The 18,396-nt window shown below is 43.7% G+C and overlaps 1 protein-coding gene across 5 annotated transcripts in view; it reads left to right on the top strand.

Moving 5' to 3' along the window:
* The window catches only part of LOC307207618 (vascular endothelial growth factor receptor kdr-like), a 196,994-nt gene extending 178,809 nt beyond the window's left edge, over window positions 1-18,185 (top strand). For all 5 annotated transcript variants that reach the window (XM_079961607.1, XM_079961610.1, XM_079961611.1 and 2 more), the window contains 2 exons: window positions 4,705-4,805; window positions 13,864-18,185. In XM_079961607.1, coding sequence (XP_079817733.1) covers window positions 4,705-4,805; window positions 13,864-14,062 — 300 coding nt within the window. In that variant the 3' untranslated portion in view covers window positions 14,063-18,185. The remainder of the gene's footprint in view (window positions 1-4,704; window positions 4,806-13,863) is intronic.
* The last annotated feature ends 211 nt before the right edge of the window (window positions 18,186-18,396 follow it).

Raw genomic sequence — 18,396 nt, 5'->3', positions numbered from 1 at the left:
TTTCTCAGCTTTTGATACCTCCAACCACAACATCCTCCTGTGAGATTAGTGTTTAACGGCAGTTACAGTCCCACCTGCAGGACTGTTCATTGGCCAGTTTGTATTTATGTTATGGGGTACCATTTTGTCCCCAGCGCTATTTATCATCTAAATGAAGCTTTTGAGAATGGCCATTAGGGAAGTGGAGGAAAGTGTCATCAGTATGCTGATGGCATGCAGCTCTGTATCTCCATAACATCCAAATCAGTAGTAGCCATGCAGCCTCTGGACTAGTGTCTGGCCACAGCTGGATGAGAGCCAATACACCTGTTTTTAACATGTGAAGTGCTAAACAACTTGGAACCAGGATATCTATGGGACCACCTTGCCCACTATATTCCTGCCCAGCAACAGCACTCCTCGGATCGGGTACTTTGGAGCGTACCATATGCCCCAGAAGTGTGCTTAGCCTGTACTAGAAATTGAGCTTTTAGTGTTGCAGCTCCAGCTCTCTGGAATCAGTTACCAGTCAAAATTAGACAGGCGACTGTTGCAGGCAAGGCAGGAGGAGTCATCTAGGTCAGTACTGTCTGTGGGGCCTGTACACGGATTGGCAGAAGCTCTCTAGCAAAGTGTCTTCCCCAGCCCCTATCTTGACTTGGTGGGTTTAAGCCTGAGACCTTCTGCATGCAAAGCAGATGCTCTACTGCTGATGTTGCATTAGCTACATCTGTGTGTCATTAGCTGAAGGCTTGAGACTTTCTGAACACAAAATTGTCAGCGGAGGCGGGGGGCAATTCAGACCATAGTATGGGGGATAGGAGGCTTGATAACTCTTCCCTTGCCGACAGTACTGGCCTAGTTGGAAGTGGCTTCCTGCATTCCTAATGTATCATAATTTAGTAACGCACCTGTTACAAATATATCTGCCTGTGTGTTGTGTGCATATAAATAGTCATTGCTCTTCATCATGTTTTTTCATAATGAATTATTTTATAATTCACAGTGTCCTTAGAAGAGAGTAGTAGAGGAGATGCATTTATCAGTTCATAAGCTGTCATAAGAGCCTGCTGAGTCAGGCCAGGGGGGCTTTCACAGGATGCCCACAAGCGGGAACAGAGAGTAACAGCACTCTCTGCTTCTGCAGTTTCTAGCAGCTAGTATTCAGAAACATGCTGCCTCTGACAGTGGAACATAACCAGCACAGTTAGTACCCATTGATAGCCCTATCACCCATGAATTTGTTATTCCCATTTCAAAGCCATCCAAGTTGGTGTCTTATTTTCTTTCTTGGTTAGGATTGCAGTGTGCGAGTAATTTTTAATAATAATAAATAAAATTAAAAAGTGACCATCCTGATCACAGCAACTTCAGGTCTTCCAGGGCCAGAATACGTAGAAATGTGTTTTGCCGGGGTCAGTTTCTGACACTTTGTTGGATGCTGCCCTCCAGTGCTCTGAAAACCTGTTCAGAAAACCTGAACAGGAAGATCAGAAACCTGTTCAGAAAACCTGAACAGGAAGATCAGAGACAGACGCCTTCCTGGGCATATTTTGCAACATAGATTGCAGGCACAGGGAGCAAAGGGGGGTTAATGTCCCCGCTACCCTTTGTGTGGTCAAGTGTGTGTAAGGAAAACCCTGCGCCCAAGGCAGAACTGTCAGTATAAAAGTCATTTGTCATTTGGCCCTCTGTACAGCCAGCAAAAAAAATTGAGATCATTCTGATTGCCATTGCAGCCTGAACACATGTTTTTATTTCTCTCATCGCAACTGTAAAGAATATATTGAACTTGTCAAAACCATACAAGCAGTGGAAAACCATAATTATAGCCGCTGCAGTAAATAAGATACAAATTTTGATAAGGTACCCGCTAACCGATTGCCCTTCCTTGGCAAATGAAAGTAATAAGAAAAACCGTGCTGGATCAGGACAAGGATCCCTCCTTTTCTCACAGTGGCCAAACAAGTGTTGTGGGAAGCACAAAAGAAGGATCCAGATGCAACAGCACTCTTCCCACCTGTGACTCTCAGAAACTGGTATTTAGAGGAATTCCACCTCTGACTGTGGACGCAGAGCATCAGCCTTGTGGCTGGTAGCTGCTGATAGCCTTGTCCTGTATGAATCTGTCTAATCCTCTTTTAAAGCCATCCAAGTTGGTGCCCATCACTATCTGTTAAAGAAATAGAAGCAGTTATGGCTTGTGGGGACCTCACCTAAATGGAAGTGACACTAATTAGCCTCTATCCACAGCTACCCAACTCTTTCATAACAGGCTTTAAAACAGAGATGGGAAACCTCTGGGCTAGGTCTCCCTATTTGGCCCTCAGGATGCTCCCCAGTTCACCCCCTCTTGGCATCCCTGCTCCTGCTTTTGCTTGGTTGTAATGTGTGATAATGCTTTTTGATTGCTTGGATAGAGATAAGTGGGAGGGGGGTATAGAAAGCTTTGGCTTTTGCATGGCTGGAATGTAGCTTACTGTGCAAAGGTAAGAATTACATCTATTGATTGGACCCAGTTTTGCCTCAGCCACTAGCATGTGGCCCCTCCAAAGGTTGTTCACAATGGAATGTGGCCCTTGACTGGAAAAGTTTTCCCACTCCTTCTTTAAACACTAATCCCCCCCCCCCCAGAGAAATCCCTCTTGCTAAACATACCCAGGATTTAATACATGGGAAAGCCAAATGAATCAAAGAAAAGCATCTTTGCTTTTTATATAATTAGCCACCCTCACTATACCATCTGTGTACATTAATTTTATATGGTTTTTAAAACTTGCCTCTTCCCCTCACCCCAGCATTATCTTCATAAAACTAAGAGAGGAAATAATTTACAGGCTAACTGCAGAGTGCCAGCATTATAAATGAAACTGCAGCCAGCTGTAAGCCAGGTGGCTGAGAATGGGGAGGTTAAGCCATTTCTCTGCCAAGAATATCCTTGAATTTAAAATAGAGAGTGGGCTCTCTAATCACATGAGTAGATCTGTCTTAAAAACAGTGGGGCACTACCATTCTGAAGAAATGCTTTCTCCGTGGAAGTATTTAAACCTAGCTTTCCTCTCATTCATAAGACCCCCCTCCCATCTCAGATCAATTCACTGAATGAATGAATGAATGCATGGATACATAAGGGGTCACTGGTGGGTTCCCAGCTGAGCTGCAGTCTCACAGATGTGCCGTTTATGTTGACAGGTGTCTCCATATGTCATCCTGTACACATGTGCAAAGAAATACACATGGTTTCAGCAGCTCAGAAATGTTGTTGTGTCACAAAACTCATTACAGTCACTTATATGAACTACAAGACTATGTGGGGAAAAGGCTATGCTTTGTACGCAGAATGTCCCAAGTTCAATATGGCATCTCTAAGTAGTGCTGGTAATGCCCCCCCCCCCAAAAAACAGAAATCCTGAAAAAAGCAATTGGTCTGTGTAGACTAGGGATAGCCAACGTGGTGCCCTCTAGATGTTATGAACCACAACTCTCATCAGCCCCACTCATCCTCTCCAGTGGTCAAGGATGATGGGAGTTGGATTCCACATCTGGAGAGTCTTGTGTCTGATGTAGACAAGGCAGAATGATATAGGCCAATGGTATCGAGTCAGTATAAAACAGCTTGCTTTGTGGTTAAGTATGCCGATCAAAAGGTCGGCGGTTCAAATCCCTGTGATGTGGTGAGCTCCCGTTGCTCGGTCCCTGCTCCTGCCAACCTAGCAGTTCGAAAGCACGTCAAAGTTCAAGTAGATAAATAGGTACCGCTCCGGCGGGAAGATAAACGGCGTTTCCGTGCGCTGCTCTGGTTCGCCAGAAGTGGCTTAGTCATGCTGGCCACATGACCCGGAAGCTGTATGCCAGCTCCCTTGGCCAATAAAGCGAGATGAGCGCCGCAACCCCAGAGTCGGCCACGACTGGACCTAATGGTCAGGGGTCCCGTTACCTTTACCTATGCTCCTTGGACAAGGGACTGACTTTTGACAGAAGCATTTAGGGCCAAACTAGAAATGTGACACAGGGCACCTGTGATCAGGATCTCTCTCTCTCGTTTTCTCTTTTACCAATTAACATCCCCACATGGCTCCTTTGAATATGATGGGCTTGGCACCTTACGCACTGGTATTTTTCCCTTTGTGGTGCCAACTGGTGCTTGGGATGTGTTGATTTACTTTGGGGAAATGACCTGAAAGTGTCGATCCAAAACCCAAAAAAACCTTACCTACTACTTCAATCTTCAATCTTCACAGGAATTATGCAGATCTCCCAATATTTTAAAAATAAAATAAAGCAAGCAAGCTGGAAAACCTAATCATGGGAATTCTGTATTGCCTGGCTTTGCTGGCTGGGACTGATGGGAACTGTAGTCCAGACATCTGGAGGGCACCAGGTTAGAGAAGCCAGGCCTCAATATTTGGTGGTTCCCTAACCATGTGCTTAATGGACCCTCCATAAACAAGGCTTGTGAAGCCTCCTGTGGTTCTGATGGTGTCATCACTAAGGGAAGAAAAGCTGTTTGCATTACAAAAATTCTAGAGGGGTGGAACTCTGCTTGGAATGGTTCAAAAATTGAACAGCTGGTGTTGGATTCACTTCCTTCTGCTTTTTCTGCCACTGCCAGGCTGCATTTGCTATGAATCCAACCCTCCCTCGAGATTGTATTTTGAGCTTGAAGGAGCTGTACAGCCCTCAGTTAGAAGAAGCTAAAGCTTTTGTGTTTTTCCCCTTCTTTAGGAATGCGAGTCAGATAGCGGGATGGTGCTGACTTTGGATGAAATGAAAAGCCGGAAGAGATTGGAGATTCGTTCTTGGCCTTATGGAATCATGGCTCTGGCGTAAGTACCCCTGGATGAATACATATTAGTTGATACTGGCCTGGTGTGCTTATCCATGGTTTATTTGGGATAACTGTGGTTTGTTTGGATGTGCAAACTCAACCCAGCAGAGTAGCCATGGTTTATTTTATGCAAAAAAAGTTGTGATATATAGGCATGGTTTTGTTGTTGGCTTATGAACCATGGCTTGTTTTAACTACATTTTGGTATTATGTCCAAATCCTTACTTAACCATGGTTTGTTTCGCCACCCCACCACAGACACTCTCATGAGGCAAGAGCAGCTGGAAAACAAACCAAGCTTTGAAGAAACAAACTATGGCTTGTTACGTCATCTGTGAGCTGACTTGTGGTTTATCAAACAAACCATGCTTTAAACAAACCACACTTAGCTTTACATGCAAATGTAGCCATTGGCATCCTTTCATAAACTAATATATCCAAGAATTGGTTTGTGATGAAATACAAGTTGTATTCATTCATTATTCATGTCTGGGGTCTTGTATAGAAAGAGGGGAAAGGGCCATATCACTGGCCCTGATCCCCATTTGTGACTTTTTAAACTTAGTATAAATGATTTACATTGCAGTCCTATACCCACTTAGCTTGGAAGTAAGCCCCATTGAACTCAGCGAGACTGGCTTTTGAGTAGATTTGAATTGGATTGGATGGTCTCTGCTATGTAATTCGGAAAGTTTTTTTTTGTTTTTTGTTTTTTGTTTTTTGCTATGCACTTGGACACCTCTTACAATATAACCAAATTTGCATAGTTCTAATTTTGGTTAGATCAAGGAGCAGCTTTCATCTATGTTTGGATACGATTAGACAACAGTGTGAATCAAGATGAACCTTTCAAAACTTCCCTGATTTTAACCAAATTCTGAATGATGGTTCATGAGATCAAGGAGCACATTTTTGCTTATGTTTGGACATAATTTTGAATCAAGAAAGCTGACTAAACCTGTCAAGACTGCACTGATTTTTTTGTTTCTTGAAATTTCCAAACAATGTCATATATGAGGCTGCTAGTAATCAAACAAATAAATGATTAGTAGTGCAAATCTGTACATATATACCCAGAACATTATTTCAATGGTACTTACTGTTGTGCCACCTTATATTTACTTCAGCTCGTCTGTACCACTTTCTCTATCTTAAGAAGATGTACAGTCCTGACCTGGGTTTCTGAGAGCTATCTTTATAACTCATTGTTTCTGCTGCCACCAGAAATACCAAATATCTGACTATTTCCCACCTCTAACATAGCCAGTCAAGAGGATGTGTGTATGATACAACAAAAAGGGTTTTTGATAACTCAGTGTACAAAAGCATATGGTGACAGTGATTCATAGAAAACAAAATCTAGTCACAATGCTGACCCTACCTTATCAAACTAACCCTGCCACCACCCAAACACTCTCGACTGCCCTCCCATCAGTATTCAAACTCCCTTTCAAATCTTCTGTCCAATCATTGCTCACTTCCAGCACTCAAAGCACTCTCTCTCAACCTTCCAACCTCACACCTACCTCAGTTCATACACATTACTGCCTGTGGTAGGGCTGGTCCTGGTGTGTATAGTGGGAATGAGGAATCTCAGGTTTGGGGGCCAAATTTGGCCCTCCATACCTCTTTATCTGACCCTCAGGACTCTCCCCCAGACCACACACCTAGTGGCACCCCTTCTGCCAAGGTAACGCTCCTCTTTCTGACTGGCTGGAATGTGTCTTTGAACTCTAATAATGCCTCTTTCTACCCTGGACAATAGAGCTGGGTATGGCAGTGTGTGTAGACAGTAGCCTACAGTACGAAAGTAAAATTCACATTTGTGTCTCTGCCCACTCCTATCTCTGGCCTTGCCCATTAGCATGTGGCCCCTGGAAGGTTGCTTGGAAGGAAATGTGGCCCTTGGGCTGGAGTAAGTTCCCCATCCTTGGTGCATAAGGTTTCAGCCTCAGTTGACTAAATAACTGCACTCCTAAAGTTTATTTCATATATTTATGAGGATCATTCCATGTCATCGAAAGCCAACACCTAGTTAAGCCCTGAGAAAAATACAGCTTTGCATCTACCCACAAACTTGGAAAAAGCAGCTCTGAATATCAGCTCTTCTCTTCTCCATGGCTTGCTGAGGCTGTCTGGGAATCAGTATGTCGCCCTTGTTAACGATATCTCTCTTCTTATCAAAAACATTTATTCTGGACCTATTACAAACAGTCCTGCGTTCCTTCTACAAGCCCCACGGAAGGCTTAGTGTGTTTTCCAAACCAGGGTGGCTCTTGAGGCTCCCGTCCTCTTTCCACCCCCCACCAAATCTAGCTGTTTATTTGACTTGCATTTGCTGAGTTGAAAGGGTGGAGGCGGTGGTGGAATTGGCAATGCTTAAGTGAAGAATTTGGAGAGTTTAGGGAAGACAAATACAAAACTCTGGGACTGGGAATCCTGTTGGACAAACAATGACTGTATGCTGTGTCAGGTGTTAAGAAAAGAGAAACAACATCCAAAGAGACAGGCTGAATATGAGTTGGGTGTGAGTCCTGTATCTTCCCTCCAGAGATATATCAAATGAATGGAAGGAAGATCTGAATCCTTTTTCCCTGAAAAGTGAGCTGTTTTCAGCAAGGGGTGTAGCATGGGGAAGGCCAGGGGGCCCATGGCCCTGGGTGCAGATTTTTGAAAGGGCGTAAGAGGGCGCAATCAGGCTCCCAGGCTGAGCCTTCAGGGCTGAGCGGCAGCAGTGCCTCCTTTCCCTTGTGGCCAGTGAAGGGGCGCCACTGGCACCGCCCACAGAGGCAAGAGGCACGGGCAGCCACTTCTGCGAATGGGGCACCATGGCCCTCAGTTCTGTCCTCATCACAGGGCAGCTTCGAGCCTCTTTCTCCTTCCCTCGCCTCACTCACCTTTGGCTCAGACCAGCTCAGTCGGCAGTGAGGGCTTCAGCTGGCACAGCCACCTCTGCACCCTGGCGTATTCGTACTCTCCAGGCACTGAGAACCCACACTATGTGGCTGTTTTCAGCCTTTCCAGTGAATGGGTGGCAGGCAATGGAAGGGAGCAGGTCCAGTCTTGACCTCTCCCACCAAACATTCACTATATGTATCACCAGAAATGATTGACTGCAGCCCTGAGAATTTCTTCTCTATCCCTAGATAAATTTTCCAAGGCTGAAGCAGGCTGACACGTAATACACAGAGAGAGGAGAGGGCTATTGATGGCTGCTTCCAGGGCTCTTGCGCTCTGATCCTGCACGCAGGTTTCCCACAGGCACCTGGTTGGCCACTGTGATAACAGGATGCTGGACTAGATGGGCCATTGGCCTGATCCAGCAAGCTCTTCTTATGTTCTTAGAGAAAATTTATATGCTGCCCTTCCTCCCCTTCCCATGGATACATTCTCTTTTCCCCTCCTGGGAGAATTTTGTGAAATAGCCCCCAACATTTCTGTGCCCTCAAGCAGTATGGAGGATTTTCATTTGGCAATTTGTGCACCACTCTCGTCTGAACAGGCCTGTAGCAGTGCGGTAAACCTCAAGTTTACATCTGCAGCAGGGCAGAACCACCTTGGTCATCATACTCCTCTGAATTCCTTCAGCAAACCATTATTTGATATACATTGAAGTCTTGGCTCTGCCTTGTTTTTGTCATACCCAATTAAGCTCAGAAATAATTAGACCTAACGATTTAGCTGAGAACCAAGATATTCCCCAAGTAGGGCATAGCTGAGGTGCTTCAGGCATCAGAATGCCAAAGCATTCCAGCAAGGATACTGCCTTTGCCTCAGACGCATTTCTCCTGGCAAAATCAAATCGAACAACCCTCCTCAACTGTGGCAGGCCTTCCTGTTCCAATCTAAAGTGTTAGGGGGCAAATAATAATCATTAATAGCTTCTGATGGGGATCCAACTGGTTGTCCGAATCCTACATTGAAGCTAAGGGACTTGCCTCAGGGACCATAGCTCACTGCTACAGCACACACACTCTGTGCCAAGTAGATTCCAGGTTCACTCCCCAGCATCTGCAGGTAGGGTTGAGAAAGACCCCTAACTGAAACCTTCAATAGCCATTGCCCATCAGTGTAACCCAGAAGTGGAAAGAGCTCAGGCTTGTGGAATATACTTGGCTTTTTACTAGAACCCCTCAATTCACCAACTGCAATTACCTGAAATTCTGAGCACATGCTCAGATCGAGGATTTGTTTTCAGTTCCAGAACTGAACTCTCGGCAACTTTATGCAAAAATCTGCTCCTGGTTTTTCTCCCAGGCTTTTTTACATTGGGGGAAAATATGGCTTTTTTAGTTGTCATCCATAAACAAATGGGAGTCAGAAACCCTTGCTGCTGTACTGCAAATCACCCAGACATCTATCAGTAGTTCTTGATCTACATTTTGCCTACCATTAACACTTGTGTTAATTAACAGAGTGGCTGGGGATCTACTTTTTGCCTACCATTAACACTTGTGTTAATTAACAGAGTGGCTGGGGAAACTCAGCCAGATGGAGGGGTATAAATAAATTATTATTATTATTATTATTATTATTATTATTATTATTATATACAGTGGTGCCCCGCAAGACGAATGCCTCGCAAGACGGAAAACCCGCTAGACGAAAGGGTTTTCCATTTTGGAGGTGCTTCGCAAAACGAATTTCCTATGGGCTTGCTTCGCAAGACGAAAATGTCTTGCGAGTTCCTGCGGGTCTTTTTTCCTCCCCCCCCTTTTTCTAAGCCGCTAAGCCGCTTATCAGCTGATCCGCTAAGCCGCTAAGCCGCTTAACAGCTGATCCCCTAAGCCGCTTATCAGCTGATCCGCTAAGCCGCTTAACAGCTGATCCGCTAAGCCGCTGATCTGCTGATCTGCTAAGCCGCTAAGCCGCCTAACAGCTGATCCGCTAAGCCGCTAATAGGCTAATCCTCTAAGCCGCTAATGGACTTGCTTCGCAAGACGAAAAAACCACAAGATGAAGAGACTCGCGGAACGGATTCTTTTCGTCTTGCGAGGCACCACTGTATTATATTATATTATATTATATTATATTATATTATATTATATTATATTATATTATATTATATTATATATTACATAAACTAAACTAGATGGACCAATAGTCTGACCTGGTATATGGTCCTTTGCTGATGTTTATTAAAATAGCAAAGTTTCTCTGGTAATCTAGGTGCTCACTGAATGCCAAATTAGTATCCCCCAAAATTAATCTGACTAAAATCAGGGGAGACAACTTGAGCATCCATCTGGCATCGCTAGAATTTTCAGTGTTTGTACCACCTGTTTCTAGCATGTTAATACAGACTGAGAGCATGTTCCAGGCCTTAAACCTTTACATCCCATTAATTGTCCCAAGAAGCAGATTGTGGGGAAAATATCCATTGTTTCAACAACCACATTCACTACTGCAAATTCTAATTCAACTTACAACCATTATTAAATCCATTAAGGGCCTTAAACATGCTTGCCCTGCAAAAAAATAAAAATAAAGCCTCATTAAACACCTATAAAAAGCCATAAAGCCCATTATAAGCCCCTGCAGCTCAATTACCGCAATTGTTACAGGACTCAGATGCAAGGTATAACTTGCTGCAAACAGCAAATTGATTGGGATGTCTTTCTTTGAGGGCTGCTGCTCCTTGTGTACAGAATTTTTAATGAATGGGAAAATCTATTAAGCCTGCAATCCTAGGCAATCTTATTTGGGTGTAAGCTCAATTGAACATAGTGCACCTTGCTCCTAAGAAAGTATGCACAAGCTCCAGCATTCTCATTCATAGGGTTTTGGAGCCACTATTCCAGACCTATGAGGCCACCATAATGTCTCTGCCTTATTTACATATAAATCAGGGTTTTGCTTTAAAAATAAAAGAACTGCTAAATGCTAAGTGCTTCTTCCTCCCACACCTTAACCTCCTCACAATCTTGCACTATCCACTTTTCTCCATTTCCAGCTACAAGAACAACATCAGCCAAGAATAGGGAAAAATGGCTGGAACAATTGACTGTGGAGAAAAAATAACCTCACCTTTGCTTTATAGATGAGGAACACTTGAAAAGAATAGACGATTGGTCCATCTAGCTCAGTATTGTCCACACTGAATGACTGTAGCTTCCCTGGGTTTCAGACAGGGGATGTTCCCATCCCTTCATGCAGAGCAGGTGTTATACCACATGGCTTTGGTCCTTCTAGTAGGAAAGGAGATGCAAAGGGGGCTTCCAGAACTTCAATGGGAAAACAAAGTGTGCATCTAAATTCATGTAAACAACACTGGCAGCATCTCAAGATTGGGTCAGTTGCTGAGCAGGGGAAGAACAAAATGAAATCTCAGTAAATACAGAAAGTTATTAAGGGTTGGGAAACAAAGGCTGAAGAGTTGTCTTAATTTCAGGGTATGCAGCTTGGGTGAAATGAGTATTTTCTAGGATGGTAATTGCATTTCAAATCTGCCAGAGATAGTTAACCACACTCTTTGCCTCTGACCAAACTTGTCATCCCTCTGACTTGGGAGCAAATATTAAATGTCATTGTTTGAGAGACTCACTTTAAACATTAGCTGACAGACAGTGTCATTCCCAGATTTGACATGGTGGCTGGGATGAACCAGAAATGCAAGCTCCCTTCTTCCCACATACTGGGAGCTGACAGAGCTCAGAGAGTCTCATTGTGTGGCCAGGCTAAGCCTTAATAACACTTCTTTTATTGGGCACTGCAAGACTCGCCCAGGCCAAGGGCCAAGTTACACAGATATTTTTGTGTTTTTCTCCATCCCCATTGACCAGTTTAATACCTGGTAAATTATAAAAGCTGCTGGAGCTATGGAGTCAGCTGAGAAGAAACATCAGGGGTTACCAATGGCAGGGTGTGTGGGTGAGAAATAGATGAATAGCAATATTTTCACAGGAAGAGTTTAACAAAGAGAGGGGAGCAGCCAACTGCATGCAAGGATACAAACATGCCTATGATTATCATAAGAACATAAGAGATCAAACCAAAGGCTTACCTAGTCTGACATCCTTTTCTCACAATGGCCAACCAGATGCTTCAATGGGCAGTCTTTAAGCAGAACCTGAGTGCAAAAGCAGCTAGAGGAGGAGGAGAGAACAGAGGGTGAAGGACAGAGGGTCCTCTTCCCATCCTCTGAGCCCCATAGGAAACTCAGAAAACCTGCTGCACCTGGTACTGGGTGTGGAGAGTGCAGCTGAATAGGACTCAGCTATGGGCAACCTAAGGAAGTGCCATTCACCTTGGGCCTGCCCATAAAAAACAAGTCTAGAGTGGGAGAGTAGCGTGATGTCTGCTCTTTACAGAAACTCTTCTCGTCGTGCGACTTTTGTGGGTGAGCTGAGAGTTTGTTTGGACCTTGGGTGAGAACCTGGAAGCTGAGAGGGAGGGTGTGTGCCAGAAGAAAAATGAATTTATATTGGTTAACATATATTAGAAACTTCATGTTAATGACTCCTGCCAACCTAGCAGTTCGAAAGCACGTCAAAGTGCAAGTAGATAAATAGGTACCACTCTGGTGGGAAAGTAAACGGCGTTTCTGTGCACTGCTCTGGTTCGCCAGAAGCGGCTTTGTCATGCTGACCACATGACCCGGAAGCTGTACGCCGGCTCACTCGGCCAATAAAGCGAGATGAGCGCCGCAACCCCAGAGTTGGGCACGACTGGACCTAATGGTCAGGGGTCCCTTTACCTTTACCTTCATGTTCATGAAACATTTTTATGTTAAACTGTGTGTTTTTGTAATATTTTAAGTTGTCTGTTGTTGCTTCAGTTTTTTGTACACTGCTTAGAGATTTTTTAATATATTAAACAATATAGAAAATAAATAAATAATCACCCTACCTGCAATTTCCAGCAATTGGTATTCAGAGGCACCCTACCTCCACCAGTAGAGGTGCCATCATGCTAGCAGCCATTGATGGCCTTTTCCTCCATGAATTTGTCCAATACTCTTTTAAAGCCTTTCATAGTTAACAGTCTTTGCCTCAAATGTCTCCCTTCCCAGGAGCAAGGATCTTACAGACCTTATTTAGCTAAATGGCAGAGCATAGACCTGCATGCAGAAGTTCCCAGCTTCAGTCCCAGGCATCTCCAGGTACAGCTAGGACACATTCCTGCCTAAAACCCTGGATAGCCACTACCAGTTAGTATAGGCAGTTTGGAGCCCATGTAGAACTCTGACTGAATATGAGGCAGCTTCTTATGTTCCTAATGTTCCGCTCAGAGTGGTTTTCCACCTGTGTTCTAGGCAGACACCATAAAATAATAGTACTATACAGATAATACCTTTGCCTTTGGACAGGACTTCCCGGGATGTTAGAGCAGTCAAAACAACAGGTGCTCACAGGAGAAATCTAGGATGCTACTGTACCTGTGATTTGGTAGCAGCGTATCCCAACCACCAACTGCCACCACCTCTTCTGTGCTGCAAACTATGGTTTGAATTCACATGAGACAACACTCAAACCCACAGGCTGAGCCAGTGTCCTTGGTGAACCAAGTGTGGCATGTCCCAGAATTCTCTGCAGCACACAATGGTTCGAGCTGATGTGGGGCCAGGAAGGAGAAAGATATGAGATTAATTTATTCATTCATTACGTTATATATCACCTTTCCTTCAAGTAGCTCATGGCAATGTGTAAGGGTCTCACCATCCATCTTTTATCCTCACAGCCTCAACCCTGGGAAGTAGGTTATGCTGAAAACCCAGTGAACTTCATAGCCAAGTATGTTTGAACCTGGGACGCCTTGGTCTTAGTGTGACACTTTAACCCACTATACCATTATTCAGAACACAAATATTTTATGTCTTAAGGGTAGGGATGGAGGAGAGACTTGGTTTGGTTTGCATTTTAATGTGAACCTTCCTAATTCCCACTTCCATAAATAATCTATAAACCAAAGCACAGCTATCCTTCTTAATCCACGCCTCACTGGATTTTGCAATGTAGTAGTCCAACAAAAAATGTTATGAAAAATGTGTATGAAAGTGCTGGTTCGTTTTTGTGAGGACATTTTTGCTGAATTTTCAATCATTTTTCCTCCCACAGGAGAAAAGCCATCAACAAGAGCAAAGAGTCTGTATTCTCGGAGAACGAGCGTGAGGCTGTGAAGTACCTGTCGGCAACACAGGTGAACGATGCCGTCCAGGAACAGTATGTTCTCCTGCCAGTCGATCCCACCCTGGAGTGCCACAGCCCACCTCCTGACTACAACTCAGTGATTCAGTACTCTGCTCCTCCAGTGTAACTGGCTCAGGGCTGATCTTCTTCATTTTACACATCTTTGACCATACAGTATATTCATCAGGCTTCCTATTTGTGCTGCCTGCTTAATAGAACCAGTGGGGTGGTTTTTTCGCACAAAAAAGGGGATAAGAGATCACACTCTTATCCAGGTCCATCTGTCCAAGGTATTAAACCCCCAAAGCAGATAGAAGTCCTTTGAAGAGCAGATGTCTTAAAGGGTATATTTCTGCTGATCTAGCTCTTATTTTCTAACCTTCCGCACAGCAAATTTGTTTAAATAAGAAAAAATGCAGTTGTACCCATTGCATTGTCATTCTGTGGGGGCTTCTTTCTCAAAGCTTTGGGATATACACTGAAAATTCTGGTTCTGTTAACAGGGGCATATTCTTCAGGGATCGCTTCTCTCACAGTTTCAGGTAGAAATAAGAATTTCTCTTTTCCTCATTTTTGGTTCCTTATTATCATTACCATATTTACATCTGCCATAATCCCACCCCTTCCCCCGTCCACATCAGATTACAATTAGCTTGCACTGCAAAACAGGGCTGGGGTGGGATTCATATTTATATTGACAGCCAATGTCCTTTGTTCCTAATAAATAAAAGCTAATAAGGGAATAATTAGATGAGCTCATTCTTTTCCAGAGCAAACTTCCCTTCCCTCTTTCTCCCAATGAAAAGTCTGACAATTATAACTATGTAACTGTCATGACTTCCCCCAAAGAGCCCTGGAAATTATAGTTTAGGAAGGGTGTGGGATAATTCTCCATTACAGATCCCAGGCCCCATCCCAGCCCCTTCTTCACAGAAATCTCCCTTGGAGGAGAAAATGACCATTACATAACATCCTTTTCCCTGGCCTGTAGATTTGCCATTAGCTCCACTTTCCTCAAAATCTATTACAGAAAGAAATGGGTGTGAAAACTTTCTTGGCAATTAATGTTAGTCATTCAGCAGGGACCAAAAAGACCTTTAGCCATCTAGGGTAGTGAGGTCCAATAGATCCAACAGTATTGGAAAAACATAAAGAGAAAATATGCCTCAGGTGTTTTTGAGCCAGGCTAGGTCAAGCTGGAAGGAAGCCCGTGACCCTGTGAAGCTGTGACTTTAAAAGCATCCTCTTAAAAGGTGTTTGGAAAGAAAATCTATTCAATTCTGGTAGGGATTTTTCAGACAATGGCTCCAAAAAAGAAAGCAGTATGCCTTGATGAGCAGCAAAAACATTTACTTGAGAGGAAGAGAGGATAGATGGCTATTTAAGGTGGGGGGGGGTTGTATTCCAGTCACTATCTTGCATATTCTGATCAATAACATGCTTTCTTTGGCTGTGTAATATGAATGCTGTGGAGATTGTGGCTACTTCCACCTTGTTCTTGCTCCCCACAAAGAGGTGTGTTGGCTGCACAACCACCCCAGGGCATCTGCACCATACTGTGGTCCTGAAAATCATTGTATGGCTCCCAGAAAGGTGTAGTTGCCATTTCTCTGTGATGTCCTTCCCCCACCACACACATACACACACACCGTTCCAGTTAATGTTAACATGCAGCTCTCTTTTGGGAGATACCCATGCTGGTGTTGTACCTCCTTGGAAGTCAGATTATCTACTCATTCCACACTAGTATTGAAGGAGTATGGGAAGATGCAACCAGCCACTCTGATAAATCCAGAGAATGGCACTGTGCTGTGGATTCTTGCTTTGCTCGACTCAAGGATCCTTGTGGCCCTTTCCTCAGAGGCAGAGCAGTGGAAGAAGTGCCCTTAACCCTTTTGCCCAAGCCCCCAATCCTGAAACTCTGACAAACACATAACCTTCTAACAGGGTCTCTGAAAACTGGTTTCAGGACCAGCAGAAGAACTTTCAGCTTTCTCAAGGCCTGCTGCATTCAGCATCTCAGGTGTACAAAAAGGCGGCACTGAGCAGAGACATAGCAAGAGAGGTGCATGTTTGTGTTCTCCCTAAATTCAGCTAATTGGAAACTGAGAAAGGGAGATGCAAAAAGTGCCTTATGGCATGAGAGTAGGTGTGACCCTTATCTTCTTGCAGGCAGGTTGCCTAATTCACCTCTTGTTCTGGATCTGAAACCCAAAGAGGCCTTCATTGAACTAATATGGAATTGAAGAATTTGTGTAGTATGGCTCTTCCCAAAGCAAGAAGCACCCCATCTGGACTCAGTGCCTAGCTTCTTGGCAGGAATGGTTCTGACTTTGGGTTCATAGACTTCCTCACTGTTTTTGTTTTAACCAGCCTGTGTACTACCTAAAAATGAACCTGTATTACTTGTATTTTATTTACTAATATTTTTTCTGCCCTTATCTTCCCATTCCCTTAATTTAATTACTATGTGTGTGTGTTTCCAATTAAGCTGCTATATGAGATAGATATAATCCTGCAGAAGCAAAGCACCTGATCTCACTGGTAGAGGTGAGCCTTTCCTTTGCATAACCTCTTTTCTCCCCAAAGGTGCTACCAATATGTTTGACTTCTGCAGGCTCTTGCTCATTTTGTTTAATCTGTAAACGCAGTTCTATATAGACTTTCATTTATGTAGCAACGTGTATAATTATTATGTAGTACCAAAGAGCAGGAAATCCCCTGGAATAAGAGCTTTCCATGGGTTTACTGAAAATGTCACTAACGCTTGCAGGACAGGCCCCAGTTTATGAGAATCTCCCCAGTTCCACAATTACTGCCAATTTTGCCAAACACCACCCACTTCCCCACCTTCCTTATCATTTGGGGGGCATCTTTGTTTTATTTTTAATGCTACCTGGCTTCTTTCAGAAAACAGGGAGCTATGTGAATCTTGTGGTGTTTGGATCAAAGGGCAAGAGAGGCATAACTGATCTTGTTCCCATGTGAGGCTGATCTCGATTGCAGGACAAAAAGAGGAGCCAGTTGCCCAATAGAAGTGTATATTTTGGTATCTTAAGACTACTCAGGGAATATTTTGTGACTTCAGAAGATACTCAGCCACCTACCTTTGTGACCTGACAAACCTCAGATATGTTCAATGTTAATCAGTACAAACCTGTCTCTCTTTGTTTCAAGGCAGACCTTATCTTTTTTCACTCCTTTAGCAACCCTACATTACCAGAGAAGATAGTATTATTAACCTGTTTTGTATCCAGGGCCGGCTCCACCATTAGGTAGAATGACACTGAGGGGCACACAAAACTGTGTACCATGTGGCTGACCTGCACCACCTGCCTGCTGCCTATGGTGTTTGTCCTGGCACTAGTGTTGAAGTTAAGAATTCAGCTGGCAGTCTAGACAGCTTTTGTACCTGGAAATGGGCGAGACACTGACACATGCTTCCCTTCAGGCAGCAAAATGTCTTCAGTCAGCCCTGGTTTTCTCTCCCTTTATACCATAATCAGCAGCTTCAGAAAAGACATTTGTTCATAGCCACAACCTATTCTTACAGTGAGATGATTCTTTCAGAAATATATTACTCGTCCTGCTCTAATTATATGTCGTTATCTGCTGCACTGACAAAAGCAATAATCACCATATTTCCTGCCCTATATTTCTTTGGCCTTCTGCCTCTCGGTTGAGAAAGACACAGAGACAGAGAGAGACATTTGCTGGGAATCACAAGCAGGGAGAGTGCTGTTGGAACCATCTCCTGCTTGCAAGCTTCCCATTGGCCACTGTGAGAACCGAATGCTGATCCAAAAGGGCTCTTCATACGTCCTTAAATCTCCGGGCCTTGGTTGTGGGAAGACTTTTTATCAGGAACCGCACTGAGCAGAAACTCCCATAGTCTTGGGTTTGTTTTTTCTACTGCCCCATTTTCCCATTGTTCCTGAGTTGTCAGTACCATTAACAAATGCCTGTGACCCAAATAATGAGATGGCAGAGCAAGCAAATAAGCAAATGTCCCATTCTGCTCCAAACACCATTAACAAATGCCTGTGACCCAAATAATGAGATGGCAGAGCAAGCAAATAAGCAAATGTCCCATTCTGCTCCAAACACTACAGAATGTACAGTGAGACCAGACCCTGTCTGTCTGAAGAATGCACTGGGGGGAAACCAAAACACCTGCTCTCTTTATATATTAAAAAATGTATTGTAATTATTAACCAAAAATAAATAAAAATAATTTGATTTTATACAGCCTTAAGCCTCCTTTGTGTCATATGTTCTGAATTCATGCTCTATTCCAAGCATCAGATAGGAATTCCCATGTAAACTGAGGCATCAAAACAAACCCAATCATGATGCCTTTTTCTTTTCTTTTCAAAGCCCCAGTTAAAAGCACTTTACACCATAGTGCAGGCCTGGTGCCTCTGGTTTGTTGGTAGATCTTTGGGTTCCACTAAAATACAC

Source organism: Podarcis cretensis (genome assembly GCF_951804945.1).
Source record: "Podarcis cretensis genome assembly, chromosome: Z".
Classification (NCBI taxonomy): domain Eukaryota; kingdom Metazoa; phylum Chordata; class Lepidosauria; order Squamata; family Lacertidae; genus Podarcis; species Podarcis cretensis.
Note: the sequence above shows the minus strand (reverse complement) of the source record. Positions and strands in the feature narration are given on the sequence as shown.